General features: G+C 34.5%; 1 protein-coding gene across 1 annotated transcript in view; it reads right to left on the bottom strand.

Annotated features, from left to right (window-relative positions):
• Window positions 1-12,232: 12,232 nt before the first annotated feature.
• The window catches only part of LOC142349952 (TBC1 domain family member 31-like), a 32,572-nt gene continuing 26,536 nt past the window's right edge, over window positions 12,233-18,268 (bottom strand). Inside the window, exon 2 of the mRNA XM_075401813.1 lies at window positions 12,233-13,658. Within this exon, the coding sequence (XP_075257928.1) occupies window positions 12,437-13,658 (1,222 nt within the window). The 3' untranslated portion in view covers window positions 12,233-12,436. The remainder of the gene's footprint in view (window positions 13,659-18,268) is intronic.

The following is an 18,268-nucleotide window of genomic DNA, read 5'->3' as shown; positions in this document are numbered from 1 at the left end:
CATTTGGTCAATTTTCTTAACTAATGTTTTAAATGTCAATTCTGGTTCTCTTGGCGTTTCTTTATTTTTTGTGTGTTTCTGTTGTTTTCAATTCGTTATCTAGGCATCTAATGAATGTTTGATTCTTTACGCTGTTTCTATAATCTTATGTATAGAGTGAATATGCTGTCTTTACGAGTGTTTCTATTCTAATTGCTAAAGATCGTAACGATTCATTCGTGTGTTTTTGTAGTTGTTGTAAGACTATTTTTGCTTGTTGTTTTTTATTTTTCTGAGTCGAACATGTCTGAAAATTCTTTACAGAATATTTCCCAATCCAATTTGGTTTCACTTGGAAGAGTGGAGTACCACTATTGAGCAGGTCCTTGTAATGTGTGTAGAATTAAAGCTGCTCTTTTTACTTTCCATTGGTGATGTCCTGGTTTGTTTACTGGTTCTATGCCGCTGGTAAATATCATTGCTGCCAAAATACTGTTTAAGTATTCTTCAACAGTGTACGCTGGGTCTGTACCATCAAATGGTCTTATTGTTATTGGTACTGAACCACTACTTATGTTTTGTTCTATTTGTGGTTCTTCATTTATACTCATTGATGGTAATTGTTTATAAAATGGTAATGGAGGTTCTGTAACTGTTGTTTCTCTTTCTTCAGTTATGGTCGAAATAATTCTTCGTGTTTGAGTTTCTGGTTGTCTATTAATTTGTATATTGTTGTTTTCTAGATTGCTGGTTTCTGTTCTTAAATTATTTCGTCTATTAATGTCGTCCAGTGTTCTATTAAACATTGTTTCAAGTGCTTCTGCTTGTTTGTGTTCTATGTTAAACATTGTTCCAAATGCTTCTTCTTGTTTTCGTTCCATGTTTTCATTTATCTGTCTTAATTTATTTTCTAAATTATCTATGAGTTTGTTTGTATGATTTGTTACTTTTTCTGTTATTTCGTCCTTTAATTCTTTGTAGTTATGGGTGTGGTGTTCCCAATACATATCTTGATGTTCACAGTTATCATTTAATGAACCAATATAGGTTTCCATTGTAGTGATTGTTTGCTTGAATTTGGTCTCTTTTTCTTACTCTTTGGTTTACTGATGGCGGTAGCTATTTTCCTAGTTTAAGTTCTTTGTTTTCCGTATCGGAAATGTATATATCATCATCAGGTGTGTTATTTTGATATCCGAATAGATTTATTGTTAAAGGTTTGTCTGGTTTTATTGTTGACTTTTGTTTTGACTGAAAACTTGTATTTACTTGAACGTCTTTTGGCTTTGACGTTGATGTTAGGCTTTTTGATAAATTAAATGATGTAGTTCCAGGTTGTCCTTGGTCATTAATCTTTACATAAGTACTCTCAAAGTTTGGTGAATAGTACTCACGGTTCCAGAGGTTCTTGAGTTCATCAATTAGGTTAAGGATTTCTTCTTGAAATGTTTCTCCAAATTGTATTCTTTTGTCATTAATATGTTCAAAATTATCTAGCCAAAATAATAATGTGAATTCTTATATAATTCTTATTATGTCTGATTTTGCTGTGTTCAGTTCTGATTTGAGTTCTATAATTTTTGTTAACCAATTGTTATAATTTATTATGTCCATTCGGAGTTTGTCATTTACCGATGTTATTGGCTTCTGTTTTTCAATTAGATAAATTGTTGTATTTCGTAATAATTCGTATGTTGTAGTTGGTATTGCTGTTAATTTTGTTCTATCTTGTGATTCTTCATGTCTTTTTAAAAATGTTTTTAACATATTAGTTAGTGTTGTTTCATTTTGAAAGTTATAGAATGTTTTTCTATTTCCTTTTTCGTCTGTTAAGGTATATTTGTAATGTTTGTTAAGTTGATCTATATCTAATAATATTGTTGGTATGTAGTGTGCGAGACGATTTCTATGAATGTTAATTTGTTGTATATGTTTTCTTTCTTTGAAGAGGTTATTCTTCAAATTTATTATTATTCTGTAAATAATTCGGCGGTTTTCTTGCTGCCAATCGCTAGCAATTGTAAAGGGTGTTAGGAAATGACTGGTAGTCATCTGTTGTTGATTTCCGGTAGCCATTAGGGTATTGTTATATTTTGATTAAGTGATCTGGTTATCAATAATAATTCCGTTATAGAGATTTTAGAATTTTCTGTTTTGGTCTGTTTTAGTTCGGAATGCGATCAACTGGTCGCACCAGATAAGATGTGTCTCGAGTAGGGTTACCTTGAGGGGTTATCCACTGAGGTCTTATTGTGTCTCAAGACTATTGTATAATCTTAAGGCTTACCTGACTAACTAAAGGTCTATATCTCTAGTCTGTTACTCTTCTATCTGAACTTCAGTAGACAGTGCACGGGCCCCAATGCTAAGGTCTAACGTATATCTCAATACTAAACAAGAGCGGAGTAGAGAGATAAATATACTTCATTATTATATCAGGTCTGACTCTGATCTGTACCAACTAAAGGGTTAAGTAAAAGGTAAAACAGGTAAACATTTAAGGAAAGGTAATTATTCCTTTTTAACCAATCAGAAATGAGTATTTCAGTCTTTCTTTATTTTCATTTAAAAGTCTTCTTTTCTTTGTTGGATGTCAATCAACATTGACTCCAGTTGCAAATCAAGTGGTGGTGTTTTGAGTTTCGCTTAATTTGTTGTATTTGAGGTATAATTGTTTGTTTTGTATGAGAGATTTGCTGGCTTTCATATGATGGTCTCGGTTCTAGAATCGGGTCTGGTGCACTCGAGCACTGATATGGTGGAGGTGTAATTATTGGCGGAGCTAGCGGCGGCAGTAGTTGTGTTTGCTTTACATTATCTTTTTCCGCGATTGTCGCTTGTAGTTCTTTTTGGAATGGTTCATCCATATATTTATATATTTTCGTTCAGGTAATGGAGGTTCTTTAGTAGGTGATTCAAATGATTTTAGTTGTAATCTTTTGTCTGTTCTACGAACAATTGTTTCATAATGTTTATAATTAGTGTCGACGTAGACATTATTTTCGTCGTCATCCATGTCAATGATTAAAGGTGATTCATGGCTATAAATAATTTGTTTACGTTTTCTCTTAGCTTGTTAAATGACTCACAGAAGTGATTATGGGGTATCTAATCGGAGCCCTGAATGTGGTGTAATTAAGATTGTAATGTTGTCTCCGATGCGCTTGCTTCTCGTGAAACATCGAATTTGGTGTAAAATGAAAAGAATTTGTGCGCTATAAGAAGGTAACCTATCGGAGCACCGATTGTGGTGTATTGTTTTGTACCGCCGACTGTGGTGTATGTGCTCATAGAGCACCAACAGTGGTGTACACTCTTATCGAAGCACCGATAGTGATGTAATTCGTATTGTAATACTGTTTCCGATAAGCTTGCTTCTCGTGAAACATCGAATGTGGTGTAAAATGAAAAGAACTGATTGCGCTATAAGGTAACCTATCGGAGCACCGATTGTGTCATATTGTTTTGTACCGCCGATTGTGGTGTATGTGCTCATAGAGCACCGGCTGTGGTCTAAACTCGTATCCAAGCACCGATTGTGATGTAATTCGGATTATAATACTGTTTCTAATGTGCTTCCTTTTCGTAAAATACCGATTGTGATGTAAATAGCTCGCAAGAAAACTGATTGGTTTTTAAGGTAACTTATTGGGGCACCGATTGTTCAACTAATACTGTATAGCTGACTGCGATGGATTAGTCCTTCAAGAAACAACCATTGTGATGTAAATTGAAATCTGACTTTAATCTGCGGTTTGTTGTTTGCTGTGGATCCATTCTGGTTACCGTTGAACTGATTTAACGTTTTTTCTTGGATGTATTATTTCAGAAGCATGCTAAAATCTTGAAAGCCTAAATCCATTTTTAGTGCGCAATACCATGCCCAGGTCACTGACAAGGTAGTATTGAGAGCTGGGAGAAAAGTCAGGTCAATCGTCGAGCCGATTCTGGAAACTGATTTTGAAGAGATATGTAGACTTGACAGTCGCTTTAAACGAGGCTACGAAATTGAGATCAAACTTTCTTAGGGATGCAATTATCCTGGTTTATATTTCGGGCATGACGCTTTTGATGGTTATGGCCTCCTTTTTGGTAGCGACGATTTACATGTGAGCAAGAAAGAATATCTGCTACTATCTGGTTTTCACGCCTTGCTTCGGACCATCAAGAACGAAGACGTGGATAACTTTGAAACAAAATCCACTTTTGCTGTCACGTATCTCTGCAACAAAACCCATAATGGATGGGCCAGTTCCCATTGAAAATCGTTCTTAAAAACCTAACTCTGGGTATGTTGCTTAAAATATTATCTGCAAATGACCAGGTCATTTGCAAAGGTCATTTACAAAGGTCATTACCAGGTCATTTACAAAGGTCATCAATATGCTCGGCCCTTAAAAATATCAGACGAGATCAAGTAATTACAATCTACAAGGGTGCAAACTTCTTTGGTACTGCAAATTGAAACTGCAGTAGTAGGCATGTTGTGGCGCATGCTTTAAAACACTCAGTTTTTAGTGAGAAACAGCCTAAAATATTATCTACAAACCTTGAAACGTTTCGTCCACAAAACCCGCAGACAGCGCTCAGCGTTGCCTACAAAAAAGCAAAAAACTGACCATTTCTAATCTGACTACGGACCGAAATTTAGGAAAGAAACATCCCAACGCTATGAAATGCAATTTGAGGATGAATCTCTTTGATGATTATTTTGCCGATGACCAAAATGCCACCGAAGAGCATTTATTTCAAACAAAGGTCTTGATACTAACAAGCAATCAAAAATGAAGAAAAGTCAAGATCTGATGGTTTCGAGGAAGCAATTGATTTTGAGTCAGTCACGGAACAAAATTATTTTACCGCAATTCACTCCATATGCGCCAAACACGGAACATCAGATCTAATGTTGAAGGATTGACTTGCATTGATGAAAATCATTTCCGAATTCATACGCTCCCAAATTCAGAAATGTAATAAATATGTACCATGTTCACGCTAAGCTGCACGAAAATTGCCTTAGAAGATACGAGACCGGACATTTCTGGTCTTTAGATTTTAAATCCGAGCTTTTCAAAATTTCAACGCTTAACTAGGTTTCTATCGAAAAAATTTTCAAAACTACGAAAGAAAGAGAATAATGTAAAAGTGAAACCATGCATCAACATCGATGACAAAATTGTATATATTTAGCCTATTATGAACTTGGATGATGTGCGGTTTGATAAATCAAGCCCCGTGCAGCTTTGGCCTGTGTGGCTTGCACTAGCAAATCTGCCTTCAGCTTTACTATGTTCATTTTAAAACAGTTCTTGCTGCGCTCCGGTAGGTTTCAGTAAAACTGATTGGGAATGAGGTCTGCCGCAGTAAATCTCTTCTCTTTCCAATAACATCTAATTTGGAGTTTAAAATTGTTAGATTCAAGGTTGTAAGATTAGTTTTATTAGTTGCTCACGTTCCCGCAAAGGCGTCTATCTTCAAGATGAATCATCACCTGGCCAAGTACGGGTGTACATTTTGCTTTGTTGAAACACATTTAGAAGGTACATTTCAGTACTTTCCATACAAGAAGTTTCCGATGCGCACTATAGAAGAACACGCTGAAGATGTCCAACAGATCGAGAGAGACAGTCAATCTAAGTTCCAGACGAGGGATCAAGGGACCAAGCGTTCTGATTGATATAATTCCAAACTTATCTTTAACTACTCCTTATGATTGTATTCATCATTTTTACTTGGATAATAATTTAATTCTTCTTCAAGTAATCAGTAAAAAAGCATGAATGCTGATCTCGAGTGCCAACAGCGCTCAGTATCAAGCTTCTCATTGCCTTCAGACTACAAACGGAAGGCCAGATCACTAGATCAACTCGAGTAAGATAAAGCCAATCAGCTGAAGTTGTGGCTTTTGTACATAGGTACTGCTTTATTTGCAAAGGACCTGCTCAATAAGTATAAACGAAAGCTTGGCTAAGCGATTTAGTTTACAGAGTTATGCCATGCGACTTCTAATGACTTCCTATGAGTATTCCAAGGATGCGGTAAAACTTCTGATTAGGTTGCATGACATGACTCAAGAGGACTATTCAGAATTTTTTTCCTCCAATGTGCAGGCTCTGACGCATCTAGCTTGGCAAGTTCTTAATTATGGCCCTTTGTGGACGACTTATGGCATGATGTCTGAGTCATTGAACTATCTTCTTATTTCAAAGTGTACAGGAACAGTAAATCACCTGTCCCTTCTCGTAGAGAGATATCACCAAAGCAAACATTGTAAGGCGAGCAACATTAGAAAACAACAGAAAACAGCAAATATTTTCAATAAAATGAACGGGTCAAAATGTTCAAAACAAAAAGCATTCTTCATCAGAGATACCCCAAGCTGCCAGAATATATGGAACTGCGTTTTAAAAAAATCAGCATTTTTCCCATTTTCAAATTGAGGGATTCGACATTACGAAAGATTGCTGTCTGTGCATTGGTCGACATACAAATGATTTGTGCAAAAGTTAGGTTCTTTCTGATGACAGCAGGAGTTACGTTTCAATTCAAGATTACAAATTGAATACAGTTTTCAAATCTCCAATTGGCAGTGAATATCCTGTTTCCAGTTACTTGATAGTTGAAGAGCCGGAAAATGAAGACTTTCTATCGTTGTCTGAGGATTTTATAACAGAAAAACTTATCCGATTTGATATTGCTACTATGATATATTTTGTTTCTTTTTGAAATCTTTTTGAACACGATTAGAAGTTTTCAGCTTCTTGGCAGGATTCCTGAAAATACTTGTAAATCACTAACCTGATCAACTAAAAAAAATTCTGTAGTTGACTGTTTTTTATTGAAGTTGATTAATTAAATGTCTGCTCACCTAACATTTTCAATTGTGTGTCTTCTGGTGTTTGCTTGGCAAACAAAAATGTGAGGCTCACTGGTGCTTATAATAATCTGGTTTATTTGTTTTAGTAAAAAAATTTGACTCTGAAACACAATAAAGTTTGTTGGCTTTTTAACAAAGTTTTTGTACATTTGCCTCTGAAAATTTTCTTTTCTTGAATTTTGTAGGCTGTCCATATCTTATGATGCTAATCTTCTGGTGCTGTGTTTCAACGTTATTGTTTGTCCAAGCTTCTATTTTCTTCTTGTGCTGCGAAGAAAAACTCGCCTAAAGTACGGACAGTTTTTCTTGCGGTTCTACATGGCAAGAGAAATAAAGAAAAGGTATCATCATATTTCCTAAGTTTCATAACAGGATCAATAATGGTTTCGTCGTTAATATGCTTTGATCATATTATAGCATTTGATTTGAGTTCAACAAATCCTTGAACTGATGAAAAAACCGTAAATTAAAAATAGTATTTGGAAGAAATCGCGAAGTTCTGTATGAAAGGCTTAATTTTTCTAGGCGAAATAAGGCAAAGAATCTTTCAATTTTGCAATCTAAATACTCCGCGCCAAGATTGGTTTGATTTTGACAAATCTTTGATCCGATAAAAATCAGCTGTTTTTAAAATTCGTTATTCGAATAAATTGAAAATTTCTGTAAGAAAAACCAACAATCCTCCTATCCAAGCTAAAGGCAAAATTTTCTCTTGCTTTACACTCTATATACATAGAGTATTTTCCGTTCTACTTTTGGTTTGATCCGATAACATATACTTATTTTTAAAATTCTTTATTCGACCAAATCGGAAATTTCCGTATGAAAAACTTATATTTTTCTAGACAAGCTTAGGCAAAAACTCCTTATGTTTTACTCTCGACCTACACAACGTATACTAAATGCTAAGTTTGGTTCGAATTGAACAACTTCTTGGATCAAAACGTTCTTTATTTTCAAAATTATTTATTTGAAAAAATTGAAATTTACTGTATGAAAAGCTTAATTTTTCTCTAGGCAAGCTAAAGCAAAAGTTCTTTCCCTTTTACACTTGACACACACAATGTATACTCCGGATTAACTGTGGTTCGATTTGGGCAACCCTGTGATCCGACAACCCGGTGATCCGACAACCCTGTGATCCGATACCTATTTTTAAAATCCGTTTTTCAATTAAATCGGCAATTTCCGTACGGAAATCTCATTTTTTTGTAGACAAGCTATAGCAAAAATTCGTCCCGTTTTACTGTCGACATACACAAGTTATATTGCATGCCATGTTTGGTCCGATTTTATAAGCCCTTTGTCCCATAAAAAACATTCACTTTTGAAAATGGTTACTCGAATAAATTGCCATTTTTTGTATGGAAACCTCATTTATTCTCTAGGCAAGCTCTATCAAAATTCCTTTTGTTTTACACTTTGAATGAACAGGGTTTTCTCTATTCCTAGTTTAGTTTGATTTGGACAACACTTTTTCCGATAAAAATTCTTTATAAAATAAGTTAATCGAAAAAATAACTAAATTGAAATTAGTTATTCGAGAAAATTGAAAGTTACCGTATGAAAAGCTATTTTTCTAAGCACGGTTAAGCAAAAATTCCAGTTTTACACTCGACATACACAGGGAACACTCCGTACTAACTGTGGTTCGATTTGGACAAATTAGATCCGATAAAAGATCCTTCTTTTTAAAATTAGTTTTACGATTAGGTCGGAAATTTCCGCTGGGAAACCTTTTTTCCAAGACAATCTATAGCAAAAACTCCTCTTGTTTTGTTTTCGACATACACAGAGTTTACTCATCGTCAAGTTTGGCTCGAGTAGACCTACTTTTCAGAAAATAATTTTTTTTTAAATTGGTTACTTGAAAAAGTTGAAAATCACCCTATAAACCTAACTTCTTCGCTAGGCAAGCTTCAGCAAAAATTATTTTTGTTTTACACTCGCCATACACAGAGTATACTCCTTACTAGTTGTGAAACAATTTGGACAACTCTTTGATTCGATAAAAGATTTCCTAGACAAGCTATAGCAAAAACTCCTCAATTATTTCTCGACATACACAGGGTATACAGCGTGCCAAGTTTGGTTCGATTTGGACAACTTCTTGGTCCGATAAAAAATCCTTAGTTATAAAATCAGTTATTCGAAAAAATCGAAATTTATCGTATGAAAAGCTGACTTGTTCTCTGGGCAAGGTCAAGTAAAAATTCCTTTAGTTCTACACTCGACATACAGAGGGTATACTCCGTACCAAGTGTGGTTCGATTTGGACAACCCTTTGGTCCGATAAAATACATAGTTTTTTGAAATTGGTTATTCGAAAAAATTTTATTTTTAGGTATGAAAACCTAATTTCTTTTCTGTTGATCTAGAGACTACTTTCTTTTTCCTGCACAGTAATACTACTTCCAGTAAAACTGTCGTTCTATTTTTAGCTCACGGCTTTAAATTGTTAGTTTTCTTTATGGCGAAATAAGTTTAAATAGATTTTTCAAATAGATCACTCTCTAAGACTCCCCCATTCCTTGTGACCTTATACGGACTGCCCCCTTCTGTTGTTTTTCTCTTGATTTTACGGTGCTCTATTTCTTTTGCTTTGTTTTTAAGTTCTGGCCTATACAGAAAATTTTGTGTCTTTTTAGCTATCAGAGCCCTTGTTTTTTTTCTAAGACTCCCCCATTCCTTGTGACCTTATACGGACTGCCCCCTTCTGTTGTTTTTCACTTGATTTTACGGTGCTCTATTTCTTTTGCTTTGTTTTTAAGTTCTGGCCTATACAGAAAATTTTGTGTCTTTTTAGCTATCAGAGCCTCTGTTTTTTTCTTGCGCTGCAAAAAAACTCGCCTAAAGTGCAGATAGTTTTTCGTGCAGTTAGAGATAGCAAGAGGTATCACGGAAAACAATGTTAACCATGATATCTTAAAATGGTATCAAGATCATTAACGATTTTTTAGAAATCATAGAAAAATTTATGTCCTTATTCGACGTCTAACGGAACGGCATTGTTTATGGTTTCTTCGTCTTAATACAACAATCATTTATGATTTCTTAAAACTATAAAAAGTTATATAAGAAAAGCTATAGCAAAAATTATAGCCAAACTATAGCAAAAGCTATAGTTTGGTTCGATTTGAACAACTTTTTTTTTCAAAATTAGTTGAAAAAAAAATGAAATTTACCGTATGAACAGCCTAGTTTTTTTGTAGGCAAGATTAAGCAAAAATTATTTTGGTTTTACACTCGGCATACACAAGGTAAACTCCGTCCTCAGTGTGGTTTGACTTGAAGAACTCATTGATCTGATAAAAGTTATTATTTTTAAAATTGGTTATTCGAAAAAATTTCATTTTTCGGTATGAAAATCTAAGTATTTTCTTTCATCTGGAGACTACTTTCCTTGTCCTGCACAGTAAACCTCCTACTTCCGGTAAAACTGTAGTTGCAACTGTAGTTCACGGCTGAAAACTGTTGGTTTTTGTGGCGGAAAGTTGATTTTTTAAATAGATCGATTTTTTTTCTCGTTTTTTAGGTTCCCCTTTCCTTGTACCCTTATAGGGACTGCTTCCATTCGGTTGTGAACAGATTTGTACAACTTCTCAGTCCGATAAATTTTTTTTAAAAAATTAGTTATTCGAAATTAAAATTTACCGTATGAAAAGCTTTTTTCTCTAGACAAGATTCAGCAAAAATTCCTTTCGTTTTACACTCGGCATACACAAGGTATATTCAAATATACGTGAGGTTTGATTACGACAACTCTCTGATCCGATAAAAGATACTTATTTTTAAAATCGGTTATTGGAAAAATTTATATTTTTCGGTGTGAAAACCTGACTTTACTGTTGATCTAGAGACTACTATCCTTGTCCTGCACAGTAAAATCCCTGCTTCCAGTAAAACTGTCGTTCCAATTGTAGATCGGCAGTAAACTGTTCGTTTTTTTTATGGCGGCAAAAGTTGATTTTTTAAATACATTGATTGTTTATCGTTTTCTTAGGTCCCCTTTCCTTGTGCCCTTATAGGGACTGTGTTTCTGTTGCCTATATAGTTTATGGTGCCATAATTCGGTTGCCTTGTTTCTATGTTCTGGCCAATCAGGAACTTTTGTGTCTTTTTAACAATCAAAGCCTCTGTTTTTTCGTGGGCTGAAAAGAAAAGCTTGCCTAAAATGCGGAGTTTCTTGCAGTTAGAGATAGCAAGAGGTATCACGAAAAACACTGTTATTCATGATATATCTTAAAAATCTTATTAAGATGATTAACGATTTATTAGCAAACAAAATAAGATCAAATACGATTTCTTAAATTTTATACTAAGACCATTAATGATTTCATAGTACTCATAGAAAAATCATATCTGCTTATTCGCCGTTTACCCGAACGGCATTGTTTATGGTTTCTTTGTTTCAATACAACAATCATTTATGATTTATTAAAAATCATAAAAAGGCATAAATGAAAAGCTATAGCAAAAACTCTTGTTTTACTCTCGATATACACAGGGTATACTGCATGACAAGTTTGAACTGATTTGTGCAACTTCTCGGTCAGATAAAATTCTTTATTTTTAAAATTAGTTATTCGAAATCAAAATTTACCGTATGAAAAGCTTTTTTCTCTAGACAAGATTCAGCAAAAATTCCTTTCGTTTTACACTCGGCATACACAAGGTATATTCCAATATACGTGAGGTTTGATTAAGAGAACTCTCTGATCCGATAAAAGATACTTATTTTTAAAATCAGTTATTCGAAAAATTTATATTTTTCGGTGTGAAAACCTGACTTTACTGTTGATCTAGAGACTATCCTTGTCCTGCACAGTAAAATCCCTGCTTCCAGTAAAACTCGTTCCAATTGTAGCTCGGCTGTAAACTGTTCGTTTTTTATGGCGACAAAAGTTGATTTTTTAAATACATTGATTGTTTGTCGTTTTTTTAGGTCCCCTTTCCTTGTGCCCTTATAGGGACTGTGTTTCTCTTGCCTTTATATTTTATGGTGATACAATTCTTTTGCTTTGTTTTCAGGTTCTGGCCTATCCGGAACCCTTTTGTGTCTTTGTAGCTATGAGCCTCTTTTTCTTGGGCTGCAAAGAAAAACTCGCCCAAAGTGCGGACCGTTTTTCTTGCAAGATAGCAAGAGGTATCACGAAAAAGCACTGTTATTCATGATATATCTTAAAAATCGTATTAAGATCATCAACGATTTCTTAGCAAACATACTACGATCATATACGATTTCTTAAATTTCATACTAAGACCATTTTGATTTCTTAGTACTCATAGAAAAATCATGTCCTTATTCGACGTTTAACCGAACGGCATTGTCTATGGTTTCTTTGTTTTAAAACACAATCATTTATGATTTCTTAAAAATAAATGAAAAAAATGGAAATCTTATTATGATCATACTGAGATATAGTCTATGATTTGTATGGTATCATATATGATCTTAGTATGATTACTAAGAAGTGTCGTCTCGGGAATATTTACAAATTTTACACTTTGAATACAAAATCTCAATCAGTTTCTAATCAAGAGGCACACTAGTTATTTAGATGTTTATTAATTGACACACTATAGCTGTTTTAAGCTTTCTAGTCGTGCCAGCTGTTCTCTGATTTTTGCCTCTTCCTGCCACAACTTCTTCCGTTGTTCCCCAGCTGCCAATAAACTCGTCTGTTGCTTGTACCACTCTTCAACCTCGTTGATCTTACTCGCCAGTTGGGTCTTCACCTCATTCGCAGCTTGCTTCTCTTTCAAGTATTCCACCTCTTCGTCTTTTACTTTATCCACCTCTTTGGCCTCAAAGTCCACCACGAAGTTCGGACACTTGTTGAAGGCTTGGTACTGGCCATTGGACAAGGGACAAAATCCACCCATTAGCTTGACCGGGTCCAAATGTTGCGGGGTTGCGTTGAGGTACTGATTGGCCTCCTTGATGACTAAGCGGATGTTGGCTGCATTTCTGTGATGGAAGAAGTAGTCGAAATCTTCAATCTCACTCAAAGCCAAGAGAGGACTCTTGCACACTGACAAGTATGCCACTACAACATGCAGAATGTAGCCGGGCTGTTGGGAAAAGACGTTGTCAAACAGAACATTCCACTCCTCTTTAGTCAAGACTTCAGAGAAGAGTGACTCCAATAGAGGCCACGCATACTTTTGTGACGTCACCTTGTTCACTATCAAGTGGTTGAGCAGCACAATGTCGTGATGAGCCAGCAGATTCTCTACTATTGAGAGGATATTGATGGGAGGATTTGGAAAAAACTCGAACCAGTGTTCACACCAATTCAGCACGACTGTCGCACTCACCTCAAAGCTGGCGAGTGCATTATTCTGGAACATTTTGACGAGAGGAAATATCATGATGGGCAGAAATTTGATTTGAGCAAAAATTGGTGACCAGTGAGCAAGAGCAGAACACGTACGTTGCAACACTCTTAACAGTTTCCGACTTTTGATGGGATAATCATTGTGCAAGTTAGTGTAAGCAGAATGCGTTCCTTTGTCGACTAAACAGCTGAAGGCTTCGTGATTTTCGGGTAGCTGAAGTAAGTTCTTCCAAACGAATAGTCGGTACTTGGCAGGATACTCTCCATAAGTGTCAAGAATTCGCCTCATTTTCTTCTGTCCAAACAGATGGCGGCTGGCTGGATTGTGGACATGAGACGCATTGGAAGCGGTAGAAATTAATGTAGAGGCTGTTCTAGCCGATAATGTCCTTGATGACTCTGTTGCATGTTCGTGGGATCCTGTGGCTGCTCCTGTTGTCAAGGAAGCTGATTTCACCAAGCTAGAGGCAAACATTACACGAGTTCAATCAAAGACACAAATTAAGTAAACCTCCCATCATCAAACCTTAGCATCAACATTTCATCAGCTCATTTTATCAGAAATTTTACCTCTGTAAGCAGCGTGAAAAATTTTTGGTTTTATTAACGATCAAAACGTTTGCCGAAAGTCTACTGAATAATTTAAAATATGTCGCCTAATTTCATGCCACGCATTGATTTTCTAAAAAACGAGATCGATGGCATCTTTGCTGGTTCTATTTTCAAAAAACACACCAGGAAGATAGCCACGATTGATTCCCATAAACGCAATTGGGTAGAAAGAACAGGACAAAAGTGACTGTTGAACAAAAACTTTTGAGGTGTGGTCTATTTCATCTCGTAGTTAAACATACTCCTGTTTCGAGAAGATACAGGGGCTAGTATCAAAAACAACAAGGCGGCTCGGTAATGTGCGATGGCACATAAGGTTCCGACCCCGCCCATCCACAATTTTGGCATAATTGTCTACCAAATGAGGAACAGATAGAAAAACCCAAAAATTATTTGCGAATCCCAAAAAAGCCCAAGTCTTCAAAAAATTCTGTATGAACGATAAGATAGCCTCCAAAGCAAATAACTCAGTGGAGTAAAAATTGATGCATTAGATTGCTGTAATATGTCAATATTAAGAAAGCGAGTCAAGACGAACAGCAAAATCAAACAACAACAACAACAAACATTAATTACATCAAAAAATTTATGTCCCTCTTAAAAACTAAATTTAATAACAAAGTCAACATACCGTCAGATAAACCTAAAACTAAACAAAAATAACTTATAAATCACCAGAAAACATATGCGACCAGTCAATAAAAAGGTTTGGTAACAATTATACAAAAAAGAACAAAAACAGTAAAGTAAAAAAATTAACTTATTTTTTTGAAACAGTTAACTTCAAAGTAATAAATACCATTAGGAATCAATTAATATTACCACAAATTTACGATTACCACTGCTTCTATAGAAGGGCATGAGGACCTGTCCTTATTCATTTTTTAAAGCGGCTAAAAAGAACAACAAAGAACAAACAAAATTTCAATTGAAACTTGCTGTCAGAAAACGCTGTCAGAACCGTCAAGCCAAATATTGGCACTCAAAATATATTTGATTGCGCCTTCTTCAAACAGTTATAATGTAGTACGTGGCCATTCATTAGTAAGACTAGGTAACAAGTAGACAAAAAAGCGAAGTGCTAAAGTAATACTTTTAACTTTTATTTCGAAACAAAATTACATTCAATGTCATGAAAGGCATTAATTACAAAAAGAGCTATTTAAATAGGGTCGTTTATTCATGAAAAGGAAGCCCTCAAGACCTGTAATTATCCAGAATATTTCTTGCATCTACAAAAAGAACGTCAAATATGACAAAAATCAAATTAATTTACTTTTTTTTGTGAAAAACCGGTGTCGAAGCCAGTAAGGTCATAACAAATTCTTTAAAAAAAAGGTTTTGGGACACCAATCCCTTTTATTCCCCTGACACCCATAATGTCATATTTGACCTGTAATTAACTAACGAGATTAGGTAACAAAAAGAAACATAAAAAGAACAAAATTGCGAAGTTAAAAAGATTTTTTTAATTTTGGAAAACGATTGTTTTCAAAGTCATGAAAGCCATCAGCTATCTACTAATATCAGAATATCGGTTCTCCTATTCTTCCATGAAAAGCCAATGAAAGCTATCACTATACAGGAAATTTCATACGACCGAAACGACAAAGTATAAATGACAGTTAGAGACAAAAATAAAAAATTCAATTGATTTCTTCAAGAAAGAGGCGTCGAGGCCGTTAAAACGATGTATATCTTTCAGGATTTTAATATGTTCAATTGTGCCTTATTCTGAATGCTAATAAGGTGACATGAGAACTGTAAATAATGTGATAATGTGACAAAATTAGAAAACGTGAAAAACTGGCAAATATCAGAACAAACAAAAATCTGAAATCTTGTAGTATCAAAGCCAGAAAACAATAACTTCAGGCTTAAAACTGCAACCGACAATAAATGTTAAATCATTAGAAAGAAGAAGCAGTCTTTCTTTGCTGACACTAAGCTGGAAGTTGAACAAATTAAGAAAAAAATAGAGGAAAAGTTAATTAAGCCATTATTTATTGAAAAGTCAATTATTTTTAAAAAAAGAAATGACCATAAACTTTCAATTAAAAAACTAAATGCATTAGCTTGGAGCTGCTTAGCAAGCGAATTGGTTGGACGTATCACTCCTGAGCTTTGATTTGATATGTTCTGTTCTTTATTATAAAAAAAAAGTCTTTTTTTTAAAAAAAAAGACCGACTGATTACAACCCGATTTTTTTTTTGGATTGTAACAGTCCAAGAATGGCCCAAAACTAGCCCTGCTAATAATTATTGTCCGTTAGGAACTATTGATTTTTCGAATATTGTAGATATAGATAATTTGTTAGTTGAAAATTCAAAATAAATTCTGGATTTTTGATAATCAACTAGTAAAGTTAGCAAAAAACGGCAAATTTTTAACTACAGTGCACTCTCAGCGGACTCTGAAGTAGAGATAGCCCCCCTCTGAGTCTACAAAGATTGCATGAGTGTTGTTTGGTGGTGTACTGTCGGCAAATTTAATCAAAGTGGACTAAAGTAGCTTATTTCGTGCTGTTTTTGATGAAAAAGGCTAAAATTTGAAATGTTTATCCAGATTTTTTGACCAAAAAAATTAAATCAAAACAATCAACAATGCTTGTTCGTCTTCAAAAATAAAATCAACGACACTATTCTTAAAAACTATAAAAAATTTTAGCAAAATTGACGAAAATTTAGGCAAAAATTCCGGAAAATGTGAATAAAAACAACGTGAATTCACTCTTCTTTTCTCAGAAGTTTAAACCTCGACAACTCCCTGTAGAAAACGAAAATTAAAAAAATCTTTTTAATTCCATATTCTACGCTGGACGAGCTTTCTAATGATACCAGTCTCAACTCTCTACGATGAATATATCGAGCGGCGAAAATTCACGGAACAAAAAAAAACCCATTTGAGTATATAGTTCCTCCCCCCTCAAGAGGGTCGGAACAATAAGCACTACCGACTTATACCAACAAAGTTCAAGTTGGGGAAATCGGGCTTTCATGGTTTACCATTTTCTAGATTTGATTTATGGTTTTCGATACTGCCTCTGTTGATTCTAGATTGTTGTGCTGAGCAACTGCTGTTTAAAAGCACTTTGAGCTAATGAGAGAAGAGTGAATTTCCCTCAAACTGTTGAAAAAGCTGTAAATAAAACGAAACAAACCTTTATTTGACTAAGTTAAACAAAACATAGCAGGGCAAGTCTTGAATTACATTTCAATGAATGCAACACTATCAGTCTCCTTAAAATAAAATAATCTGACAGTGAACAAACCATTAAACAAGATTTCAACGTCTAAAACTTAGTTCATTGCTTTTGCGAAATGGGTTGTGAAAGTTAACAGGGTCCAACAACGTCAAAAAGATTTACACATTTGGACTTTAGACAGCAAAGAGAAACTTTGTGGAAAACCAGAGACAAAGTAAAAGGACAACTCAAACGAAATTTGGAAAAAATCGATTTTTACTAATGTCCATGAAGAAAATAAATAGCATCAAAAAGTCCTGAAGTTTGAAATCCTTAAAATCATTTGCACTATCAATCAATAGGCAGCATATATTAAATTGAATGATAACTCGTCAGATACACGTTTAAAAAAGCAACAAATCAAAAACACGAATGTAGTCAAAGACAAAAATCAATAGCCATTAACCGACATCATTAGAAGGAATCAGTTATCCCTCCATTGAGAGCAAATGAGACCAGTCATCAATTAAGAGATAAACCAAACAAAAAAAAAGAATTTCAAAGCAGGCAAAATCTGAAAAATTACGCATACTTTTTTTTTCCAGAAAGTAGTGATGAAATCATAAAATATTAGATATAAATAGTAGCAACTGAATACGCTCCAATATGACTCCTTAGAAAGCCAACGAGAACTGTCATTAGTGAGACTAATTGAGAGAAACACAAACAAATACAAGAACTGGCAAATTCGGAAAGTGTAAACTTCTCTAAAAACAAGTTGTTACAGAGCTCTGAAAACTGTTGAATAGAAGCAAAGAAGCTCTGAAAAATGATGAAAAGAAGCAATTAAAGATTCGCAAATATGACTCATTAGAGAGTCCAGATAACTGAACTAAATGTGACTACAAAGGACTACAATGAGACTACTACGAGGAGACAAAGACTGATAAAATTCAAAAAACAACAATTTTTTAAATCAAGCAATGTCAAGGTCACATAATCAATTAGATTTGATTCCGTTACATTCGTTAAATCATTAGATGAACTCTAATATGTCTAATTAAAAAGATGAGATAAGTGCCAGAACAAATAAAAGATGGGACAAAATTGCATTTTTTGAAAAAAAGTATCAAGTTGTTAAAACCGCTAGATTTTAATTCAAAACACTCAATTACCTTATGTATGTTTCATTGGAGGGCAAATTAGAGTGGTCAATGATGAAAGCTAGTGAAAAAATAACAAAAAAACACAAAAACGGACAAAATCCAAAAAAG

This window comes from Convolutriloba macropyga, chromosome 11, assembly GCF_964194025.1.
Source record: "Convolutriloba macropyga chromosome 11, txConMacr16.3, whole genome shotgun sequence".
Taxonomy (NCBI): domain Eukaryota; kingdom Metazoa; phylum Xenacoelomorpha; order Acoela; family Convolutidae; genus Convolutriloba; species Convolutriloba macropyga.
Note: the sequence above shows the minus strand (reverse complement) of the source record. Positions and strands in the feature narration are given on the sequence as shown.